The sequence below is a fragment of the Sinocyclocheilus rhinocerous genome, unplaced genomic scaffold (genome assembly GCF_001515625.1).
Source record: "Sinocyclocheilus rhinocerous isolate Xijiao unplaced genomic scaffold, SAMN03320098_v1.1 scaffold32, whole genome shotgun sequence".
NCBI classification, from domain to species: Eukaryota; Metazoa; Chordata; class Actinopteri; order Cypriniformes; family Cyprinidae; genus Sinocyclocheilus; species Sinocyclocheilus rhinocerous.
Window position 1 is genome coordinate 85224 of NW_015654496.1, and position 11928 is coordinate 97151.

Genomic DNA, 11928 nt, shown 5'->3' on the forward strand with positions numbered 1-11928 from the left:
TTTAGTCGTTTCTTGAAGATGGTTAAGGACTCAGCTGCTCGGATTGATTTGGGCAGGTCATTCCACCAGGAGGGAACAGTTAATGAAAAAGTTTGTGAAAGTGATTTTGTGCCTCTTTGAGATGGCACAATAATACGCCGTTCACTAGCAGAATGTAAGCTTCTAGAGGGCACATAACTCTGAAGTAATGAATTTAGGTAAATGGGTGCAGAGCCAATGGTGGTTTTGTAGGCAAACATTAATGCCTTGAATTTAATGCGAGCAGCTACTGGTAGCCAGTGCAAATTGATGAACAGAGGTGTGACGTGTTCTTTTCGGCTCATTAAAGATTAATCTTGCAGCTGCATTTTGGATTAACACACCTGCCAGGAAGTTTCTAGTATGCCTAGGAAGACCTTAATTAGCTGCTTCAGGTGTGTTTAATTAGGGTTGGAGCTAAACTCTGCAGGACGCCGGCCCTCCAGGACCGAGTTTGGGCACCCCACATCTCTCTATGTGTTTTGCTTCAAGAGAGCAACCATACATTTGTGTTTCACTTTCTTTCTTTTATATTCATTTATTCTTCATTCGTTCATTCATTCAGTTATAATCATTTATCATTTAATCATTTTATTATTAAATTTAATCATATAATCATTTATAATAATTATTATAGCCATTTATATACTCATTTCATTGATTAATGAATTAATTAGTCATTTAAAATATAGTGTTTTTTAATATTATTTTTCCATTGTTGTTTAGTCTTATATATGTGGTTTCAAGGGCTGTTTGTCTTCATGAATAAGCGATAAGAGGGAATGTTTATGGAAATTCACGGTTTATGGGATATTGTTGTGAAGCAAATGGTATAACACTACTTGTTGGATTTGTGTTCGTCAGACGAAGTCTGAGCATATTCAATAAACTCTGCTCTTTTTTTTATCATCATTAGCCTACTTTGTGTCCTGCTTCTGCTCTTCACTGGCTTTTCTCAGTCAACTTTTTGCGCTTTGCTTGGCCATTTGTTGTGATAAACTGGAAAGTGTGTCCAGCTGAATTCAATTTGAGTTTTGTTAAACGAATAAAAAAAGAAGCTTATTTTACCTCGGAAGCGGTCGCGGCTGCAGTCGTGTGAAGACCGAAGAGTGTAAAGACCATCGACTCTACCGTGCGACTCCACCGGGCAGGACACCGGCAAAGGATAAGTATCGCTTTTTATTTCTCCTCTTTCCTACTACTTGTTTCACTTCTGTTTCAGTTTTTTTATAACCATTTCTTACTATGTGTCAGTAAGTTGTTGTTATTTTAGCATGTGTGTTTGCCTCAGTGTTATTTTTTAGGATTACTGATGAACTAATGTACTTTGATTTGTATTAGTTATCTATTTTAGTTTTAGTTACAGTTGTAGTAATGTAAAGCGTCTGCTAAATGACTAAAAGTAAAAGTAAAGTAAAAGTAACTTCTTGGCAGATAGAACTGTTAATAGAATTTTAGGTACCAGACAAAATTTTCTGTTGACAGGTTTTGGGTATTAGACCACTTTGCTGACTATGTTCTGTTACCATGCAGACAAAACAGATATTTTCTGACAGGATCTGAAGTCCGGGGCTGGATCTGATATTTCTGGCATGGAGGCATGATCTAACAATACCACAAACTGTATGTGAAATCTAATACAAAATTGCATAAAATTACATATAAGTAAAAAGTAACATACAAAAGACAAATGTATCACGCAGCTTTGATTGTTTCATTAGACGTGTGTTCTAGACAAGGAACTATATGCTGCAGGTATATTGTCATGTGTAAATGTACATCAAACCAGTTATTTCAAAATAAATAGTTGTGAGCATGGTTTGTTGTTGATGTTTATCTAAAAAGAAAGAAATAAAATCACATGGGAACATGGCAGGATATAGGCTGGATTTTTCTAATAGGCTGCATTTTTCTAGGCAAGACTATTACTGGAAGCGGTTATTTGTAATGCTGTTATCAGATTTGAAAAACGTTTTCCATAGAACACTAAATGGGGTTTTAATAGTCAAGTCAAGTTTCTATACTACTTTATAAAATACAGATTGCTTCAAAGCAGCTTTACAGTAATAAACCTTTAAACTATAATTACACCTTAAATGTCAATTATAAAGCATTGTTCATAGTCTTCCTCTCAAGAGATTGCTTCACGAACTGCAATGTTTTTGGTTTTATGTCAGTGTTTTATGATACATTATATACAGTATTATATTTGTTTTAACTGTATAAATTTGCAGTTTAAATAATATTCATGAAAAATGTAATGGAATTAAAACAATTATAAATCATTATTCAGCAAAAAAAGAATAGAATGTGCGGTAGAGTTAGTAGTGTGATCGTTTCAGTAGCCTATTGGGTCACGTTTTATAAGATAATTTGAATTTGCGGTTTTACTTTTTAATACTTAAGTATTTTCAAAACCAGATACTTTGTACATAAAAGTAGTATTTTATTGGACAGCTTTATTTTATCTTAAGCAATATATTGGTGTGGCATGGAATTTGTGTAACGTTACTTGTCCACCACTGAATCGGAATACTATTCACTGGCTGTAACCAGTAACCACGTCTCCATGGAAACGTTAACAACAAAACACAGGCGCGCTGTAGTGTGTCGGGTTTATTGCAAGTAGCTGCTTTGGTCTTTTTATGTGTTTTTTTTAAACACATTTTAAATTAGAAATACGCGCGTGGCAATAAGTTTTCACTTTGTCGTGACTGTTTGTATACCTGTTAAAACGTCTGTCTTATCTGCTTTTTTCACTAAAGCTCAAACGAAATGGTAAGTGCTTTTTAAAAATGAAACACTAAATTATGGTCAGAAACTATGAACTAACAGTTATTCGCTTTGCAATTTACATTGGGGTTCAGGCTTCAGAATTTTTGAAGTAGCCTACTGAAACCTTGCAACGCTATCTTACATAGGCTATTTTACGAGGTGGCGAATTCGTACGACCTCACTATTTTATGCGTGTGTGTGTGTGTGTGCGTGTTAAAGGTTCATGAGACTTAAATCATACAGCTACTCACTAGTTGTTCATGACATTTGTTCCTCAAAGATAATAAAGGAATCATTAAATTGATTAAGATTCAAATGCCTCATTCTTTTCAGCCTCAAAGCGCCACATCCTCCTGTGGAAAGCAGTCGGGCAGCAGCGCTTTCACTCGACGCTATCGCACACGAGCCCTCACCTCTCATGTGGACGAGACCCTCTTTGGGACACTAAAACAGGTAGAAATAAGCTTACTGCGCAATCGTAGACATTGAATGAAAATAAAAGGAAGACTCAACTGTCTTTTGTCTCAGCATTCTGCTGGTGATATGAAAGACGATCCTGAAGGCGGAAGCGTGAGATCGAGGACACTGTCACGCTCTGCTCCAGCACCCAAAGAGCCAAAGTCAGAAACGGTGCGCATCATCACTAAAGACCTCATCAGGGACCTCAGGCAAGTAGACGCAAAGAGTTTTTGCTCTGTAGTTACATGTAGTTATCCTTATTGAGGTATTTGCATTACCTGATCAAAATTAGAAATTGGGAGTCGACTCCAAAAGAGTCGATTCCTCGACTCTGAGTAGCTGTAGTAGTAGTGTCGATTCTAGCACAGGAATTGACTCTTCTTGTTGTGAAATTGCTTACTCATTCAGTTGAGTGCAATGTATCAGTGAAGAGTGAACTAGTGTTGGGTTCAAGTCCACCTAAGTCGAGTCCAAGTCGAGTCCGAGTCTTTAACCAATCGAGTCCGAGACAAGTCAGAGTCCAATATGGGCCGAGTCGGACTCAAGTCAGAGTCCCAAACAGCCGAGTCCGAGTCCAACGAAACTCTATTATTTATTAGTATCTTAACATTTTTTAACCTTTACAACTAGAAAAACGCAATGTCCGTTTAAATGTAACAAAAGCAAATCTCTATTGCATCTTGCAATTTAGATTTTTTATTAATAATTAGTGTCCTGCTTTGCTTAGCAAACTTAAAGTCATGTAACAGAAGTTATGGCTGAATTGATTTATGTATCATGACATATTTCAGTGAAACAGGTTTTAGAATGTAAAAAATTAAAGGGCGGGACTTGACTTTATTAATCGTTAAAGTAAAGGTATAAATTCAAGAATGGGGTAAAGGAGTAAGTATCTTGGTGAATGGGACCTTAAGAGCAGAAAATGCACCTTTTATCTAAATAAAAAACAAGCTTTATATCATTTTCATGATTTTTAATGAAATATCAATTTTGAATAATCAAAATTAGTTTGTGTCTGCTTATTCTATTCATCAGTGTTTGAACCATTAAAGAAGAAACTGCATTTGAATTTCTGGGTAAAAAAAAAAAAAACGAAAAATGAATGGACGCCAAAGTACACAGACCCCTTAGACAGGGGATTTAGAATTTTTTTCTTGGATGAAAATGAGGCTGTGAGGGATAAACCTAGTCTGTACAATGGCACACACTACACAGAAACCAGTCGGCTTTTTTCAAGTACTGGACAAGACTTAAAAACACTATCACTATCGTGATAATGCATTGAGTCAGTGACATTTCCGTCAATTGTCCCTGGACTCGGTTGGACTCTGACATATTTTCAGAGTCCGAAAGGCTCGAGTCCGAGTAAAAATGCATCCGAGTCCGTGACAAGTCCGAGTCCTTTAAAAAACTGTACTCGAGACCGGGCTTGAGTCCGAGTACGAGTCAGAGTACCCCAACTCTAGAGTGAACCAAAATGAAGCCAATTCAGACACTGACTTATTACACCTGGTATCAGAGAGTTTGCACATAAACAACTTCGTCACAGACTTTTATCTTGTTTAGAAAAAAAAAACAGTCATAACTTTACATTACATTGAAATTATAGGCTACATACCTCCTCTTGTAGTTTCATCCATGTTATATTAGGACATAATCATTAAACTAGTCATAGTAAAAACAAATTAATGAATTTATAAAAAAAACTGCAAAACAGAAAAAAAACAGATTAGTAAGTACATCATTGTATTGTCACGCCCCTGGACTGTCTGTGTGTGTTTCTCTCCCCATGTGCTCTCCGTGACCTAGTTTTCCCTCTTGTTAATCATGTCATTTAGTTCAGGTGTGTCTTGTTATTGTCCTCGTTTCCCCGTGCTTTTAAGTCTCAGTTTGTGTCGGGTCTCAGTACGTCATGTTCGTGTGTCACCAGCCATTCCTTGTGTGGATTTCCCCTGTTTTCTGGATTGCATTAAAGCCTGTTCCTTGATCCACGTCTCTGCATCGTTCCTTCCGACACACTTCCTGACAGAAGACCCGACCGACAAAAGAGGTATATTGTGTGTTCCCCTCCGTTTGTTTTCCGTGTTTTGTACAGTGTTTTGTTTTTTTTCCCCTATGGATCCCCTCGCTGCTAAATCCACACCCTAGCCCGTGAGGACCTTCCCATCTTGGAGTATGCGGTTGAGTTCAACCAGCTCGCCGCACGGAGCGACAGAGCTGAGGATCGCCACGGAGCTGGAGCTGCTAGTGACGTCAGACCAGGTGCGAGAGCCAGCTACAACGCCCGCCACGAGGGAAAAAGCCATGGACAGCGTGGAGAGGAGCTCCGCCCACTGCACCATGGTTGTGTATCTGGGACTGCTGGATTTTGAAGGGGACCTAATAGACTGGGAGGCAGTTATATATGCGGACATGCCCATTCTCCTCCCACCTTTCTCTGACTTTCCAGTCTGCCAACCCTGTCGTTCCCCTGTCTGATGAGCTTCCAGTGCTGGGAGTCGCGATTTGGTGTGTGTGGGAAGCGCACACCAGCCCTGAGAGCCCGGAGGCTCAGAAATGTTTACAAGTTTACAAAAGCAGAAAAGAGCCTAGATAAAAGTTATCGTATTGCTGCATATTATCACATTACCTGACAAATAAATAAATAAATAACGCAATTATTTTAGCTTAGGCTTGCCTAGCAGATACATGATACATGACCTAGTAAAAATTATTAATTAATTAATAATAATTAATTCTGAAATTAGGTTAAGATAACTACTCAAGTGTGCTCAAAATGCTCAAATGGCTTCGCTAGTCCCTCCCAGTACCATGACTAGAACCGCCATTGCCTGAAATGAGCATTGGTGTGTGATTGTAGTTACAAGATTACCCCACAAGAAGAGGGAATATGGAAAAGAAGAAGCTCAATATGTTTTTTTTTTTGCTAGTTTTACTGTAAATATAGAAAAGCATTAACAACTATTTATTTATTTAGTTAGTTAGTAGTTAATTAAAAATAACTTCTCTGCTCACCCTCAGCCCATCTGTTCGGTGCGAGCACCGCGGGTCTGCTAGTCTCCATCGTCGGCGTGGCTGGAGAATCCCTTGCCTCTGAGTCCCAGACTCCGCCTCGGCCCGTCGACCACAGCAGCTCCCCCATGGCTCCTAGCTCCCTCCTCTCCGCCGTGGCCCGGCAGTCCACTGGCTACGCAGGGCTCCCTCGTCCCTCCGGCTCCGCCTTGGTCTGTCGTCGACCATCCGTCGCCTTGGGACTCCACTCCTCTGGCTGCGCCTCGGCCCTCTGTCCCTCCGGCTCTGTCAGGCTCCTCCTTCCCTTCGGCTCCACCTCAGTCCTCTGTCGCACCGGCTCCACCGCAGCCTTCCGGATTTCCGCCTCAGTCGCCTTAGCCATCTGCTCTGCCTCTGCTCTACTATTTTTAAGCTCATTCTTTGCTCTTGTTTTGTTAAACCAGAATCCCAAATGAGGACCCATCTGGGCAGTCTGTCATCCTGTCCTCGGCTGAATTCAGGCGAATCATGGTGGAATCTCATGTTCCTAGTGAAGAGGAGAAGGCAGCCGTGCTGGAGGCCCAACTCCAAGCCCGTGAGGAAGCCATGGTGAGCCATCTCAAAATCTCTCTCTTTTTTTTCTAATTACATGTTTGAACCCCAAATGAATGCATGGTCACTTCTGCATTTAATATCAGTGTAACTTCTAGTGTAGTGCAGTATTTAAAAATTAAGCACAAAATTAGCTCTTGAGGAAGTCTCCCACTACAGGACAAAGCAATATTGATATGATCCACCTTTACACTAAATGTATTTAACACTTCTGAAAATGTAATGTATTACATTAATGTAATATACTACAATGTTATGTTTACTACAGTTTTTTTTACATTTATCAGCCACCACATTAAAACCACTGACAGGTAAAGTGATTAACATTGATTATATTGTATTGTTTCAATGGAATCTGTCAAGGGGTGAGATATATAGGCAGCAAATCAACATTCAGTTCTAGAATTGTATGTGATAGGAACAGGGAAAATGGGCAAGCAAAATGATCTGAGGGACTTTGACAAGGGCCACATAAGGATGGCTAGATGACTGAGTCAGAGCATCTACAAAACGGCAAGTCTTGTAGGGTGTTTCCAGTGTGCATTGGTTTGTACTGACAGGTAAAGTGATTAACATTGATTATATTGTATTGTTTCAATGGAATCTGTCAAGGGGTGAGATATATATAGGCAGCAAATCAACATTCAGTTCTAGAATTGTATGTGATAGGAACAGGGAAAATGGGCAAGCAAAATGATCTGAGGGACTAGCATGTCTGCACCAATCAAACAAAACAGCTACTCTAGCTCCAATTTCTGAAAAGCTTAATGCTGGCCATGACAGAAGACACAGTGCATTACAGTTTGCTGTGTATGGGGCTGCGTAGCTGCCCATGATGACCCAAGTCCACCTCCAAAGGAACATGATAAAAGAGATCAAGGTCTTGCCTTGGGCTCTAAATTCCCCAGATCTCAATTTGATCTATGGGATTTACTGGACCAACAAATCCAATCCATGGTGTCCACACCTCTTAATTTGCAGGGTAGGGTGTTTCCAGTGTGCATTGGTTTGTACCTACTAAATATGGTGCAAGGAAGGACAACCGTCAGGGTCATAGATGCTCACAGCACATAAATGCATGTGGGAAGTGAAGACTAGCACGTCTGCACCAATCAAACAAAACAGCTACTCTAGCTCCAATTTCTGAAAAGCTTAATGCTGGCCATGACAGAAGACACAGTGCATTACAGTTTGCTGTGTATGGGGCTGCGTAGCTGCCCATGATGACCCAAGTCCACCTCCAAAGGAACATGATAAAAGAGATCAAGGTCTTGCCTTGGGCTCTAAATTCCCCAGATCTCAATTTGATCTATGGGATTTACTGGACCAACAAATCCAATCCATGGTGTCCACACCTCTTAATTTGCAGGATTTAAAGGACCTGCTGCTAATGTCCTTTTACCAAATACCACAGGACACATTTGGATGGTTTTGTGGAGTCCATGCCTCGACACATCAGAGCTAATTTGGCAGCATGAGGGAGACCTACACGATATTGGGCAGGTGGTTTTAATGTTGTGGCTAATCAGTATTCATAATATGCTATATTATGATACAAGTAGTTGTGTTCAACAGTTATTAGAAATATGACAGAGTTTGCTACTACCACAGTTTGCTATATGGGAGAATACAACAGAAGCTCACGGAACACTGAGGTTTCATCAGAAATATGTAGCCAGTCAACTTGCATAAAGTCCTTTGTTCAGACCGGTCTTGTAGATAATTTCGACCTGAGGTGTACAGTCTATTTTGGGTCTTTATTGCAGTTTATTTTAATCCCTTTTAACTATTTCAACAAGTAAGTGGTACATTTTCAAAACTCCAAACGGATCACATTTAAAACCGCTAGTCATTCTTTAAAAATCTGATCTCATGCTTTGGGATTGTATGTTATTTCTTTCCATATAATCATTGTTTATAGCTTACACACAACGCAAGAAAGCTTGATTTGAAAAACTTTTAAGTAATCATTCAGTAACAAACATTCAGTAATTACATACTAAATAGAACAAATAAACAAATTACAAAAAAATAGCACAAATAAATACAACAGAATAAATGATACAAGTGAAATAATGCTTTTTAGGTAGGTCTAACAATATTCAGGAACAGAAATTTAATAATGTAATCAAATGTAAAACAACACTGGATAGTGTTTATTCTATAAACAAATACAGATTAATCCTTAAAATTAAAGTCACCAAGGTTACTCGTTCAAAAGCAGTGATTTGTCTTATGCTGTTTAATTAACATGGACAGCAGCAGGCTGTTGTCACTTTAAGAACAAATGCATGGATCCAGTATACTGTTATACATAAGTTATCTTTCAAAACAACTGTTAAGACATAATCAACTATTTAAGTGAATACTCACCAAGATGGGCGTTTTGACATAATTGTGCATGTTTTTGACCATTTATGTGCAATAAACCAATTTGGAGCCCGTGAGGACCTTCCCATCTTGGAGTATGCGGTTGAGTTCAACCAGCTCGCCGCACGGAGCGACAGAGCTGAGGATCGCCACGGAGCTGGAGCTGCTAGTGACGTCAGACCAGGTGCGAGAGCCAGCTACAACGCCCGCCACGAGGGAAAAAGCCGTGTCCTTGTCAGACAAGTGACTCTGTGTGTGCACACTTTGGGTGTGAGAGCACAGAAATCAGCTTGAGTCATGATTAGAGTTCTCTTGAAAAGACACCGTTTGTGAAATTACAGTCTCTCAGCATTTCCAAAATAGTACTTTAAGAACAAATGCATGGATCCAGTATACTGTTATACATAAGTTATCTTTCAAAACAACTGTTAAGACATAATCAACTATTTAAGTGAATACTCACCAAGATGGGCGTTTTGACATAATTGTGCATGTTTTTGACCATTTATGTGCAATTGCAATAAACCAATTTGTGGTCACAAGTGACTCTGTGTGTGCACACTTTGGGTGTGAGCGCACAGAAATCAGCTTGAGTCATGATTAGAGTTCTCTTGAAAAGACACCGTTTGTGAAATTACAGTCTCTCAGAACATTTCCAAAATACTGATTTCATCTGATAATTTGTGTGGATTACTGTACTCATTCGACCTACTGTACATGCTTTTGTGAATAAATGTTTGCAGGAATTTCCTGCATTATAAGTGTATAAGTGATGAACCTGCGGGAATTAGTAAAATTATGCACAATAGCTGCAATCAGACGACATGGGAGCGATCCAAATCCAATATTGTGCATTATGGTTGTTACTGTAAAGCTCCAAAAAGGACAAAAAACTATTATAAAAGCACCATGAACATTTTCCTGCACTGTATTATAGGTCTTCTGAAAACATTCAACAGCTTTGTTAGAGGATATTAAGCTTTTAAATTTATGTTGACTGAAAATCTTCCCAATGCTGCAGCTGTCATTCTCCATTGCAGCATTCAAACAGTGTGTCCCATTCAGTTAGGACAGTGAGCACAGTAAAACTCTCTCCGAGATGTTTCAGTGTTCTCATTATGAAGCATAATCTGAACATAAAGGTTTTGTTTGAAAGAACTGTTATCTGTAGTCCCATTAAAAAAGAGTGCATGATGCATTCCAAAGAAACACTGTTTATATTGTGTTTGTATTTATGTAGTAATAGCTACTGTTTCATAAATGCATTGTTCATTAGATTTTAAGAACATTGATACTCTTGCAACACAAATAGTAATTAGTAATTGCAGTTTTTTTTTTTTTTTTTTAAGAATTAATATTTTACCAGACGTCGCAGTGGCACCTACACATACATATATGTATAAAATATTTAATGTATTAACCATATTTAAGCAGTGTTAATGAGGTAGTTAATGTGGTAGATATTCTAAACTGATCAAAATAAAAACATGAAATGATATCACCTTATGTGGTGTGCGTCTGGGCTAAAAAGTTGCACTTGAACACACCAGAAAGACTACAGCCAATTACCAATTCAAATAGGGAAACCAAAACTAGGACTGCATACAAACCGTAAGCAAATGCTTGTTTGCCATTTTGAGTATCAATTATGTTGATCAGGTTATTCATTCCAGATTGATCATATCGTCATGAAAATATTTACGTATTGTAATGCTCAGGTAGATGACGTAAAATTAGAACAGCCTTTTTTTCTGTGCTGTCTTGACTTCTTTGCTTGTTTTCATCACTTTTGCTTTTATTCTTGCTCACTGACTTGTTCGCTAAACTGAACATCTAATACTCTCTCATCGACGGCACCAAAGAACACCGATTCAATATGCCTAATTGGCCAAAAAGCCCCTGATGTGGTCCAACTGTTCCGACTAGTGTCAACAATGTGGTTTTTAACAGTGGCCCGACATTGGTCGATGGCCAACCATCGACTTAGTGTGTCAGGGCCTTTAGAATTTAAAGAGAATTAAAGAAAACTTAACACATGTGGCTCAAAACAAACCAGCAAAAATTAAATGAAAGAGAACACATGAGGAACAGGTGAGAACAATTAACAGAATGAGTACTAGACAATGGCTAAATAATGGGGCGTGGCCAAGGAAATCAAGGAGGCGGGACAGTGGAGCACATGACATTACAAAGGATGCTCCTTTCAGAGGTCGCATTCGTCAGCCGTGTACGTCATCAAGGTTGTCTCATTTCAGAAAAGTAGCCATTATAAAAATAATAGTGATGTAAAGTCCGATTCATTTCTGCGAACCGGTTCTTTTCGGACAGATCGGCTCATTGAACCGGTTCAAAAAGCCGATTCATCGGTTCCTGACGTCATCAAGCAATAACGTCTCTACGCATTTCTTTTCTAACAACTCAGTGCCATGTTGTATCAATAAAAAATACAAATAAGTCATTTGTGTCAACGTATATTGAAACATTCAAAAATAAAGTTATTTGTGTGAAAGCATATTGCTGATTATTACCATATAATTCACTTAAGTTAATGGTGTTTGTGGTCACAGTTTCATTCGCGGATCCTCAGATACCACTGACTGACCAATATTGACTAGCCTACAACTTGGATAAGATTCCTAAAAGTTTCGCACCTACAGCACACATTACAGACATTGATGCACAAACGCGGATATGTTCTACATG

The 11928-nt window shown here is 38.9% G+C and overlaps 1 protein-coding gene across 1 annotated transcript in view; it reads left to right on the top strand.

Annotated features, from left to right (window-relative positions):
* Window positions 1-2664: 2664 nt before the first annotated feature.
* cfap45 (cilia and flagella associated protein 45) overlaps window positions 2665-11928 on the top strand; it is a 23641-nt gene continuing 14377 nt past the window's right edge. The window contains exons 1-4 of the mRNA XM_016523849.1: window positions 2665-2796; window positions 3127-3246; window positions 3322-3461; window positions 6708-6852. Coding sequence (XP_016379335.1) covers window positions 2794-2796; window positions 3127-3246; window positions 3322-3461; window positions 6708-6852 — 408 coding nt within the window. The 5' untranslated portion in view covers window positions 2665-2793. The remainder of the gene's footprint in view (window positions 2797-3126; window positions 3247-3321; window positions 3462-6707; window positions 6853-11928) is intronic.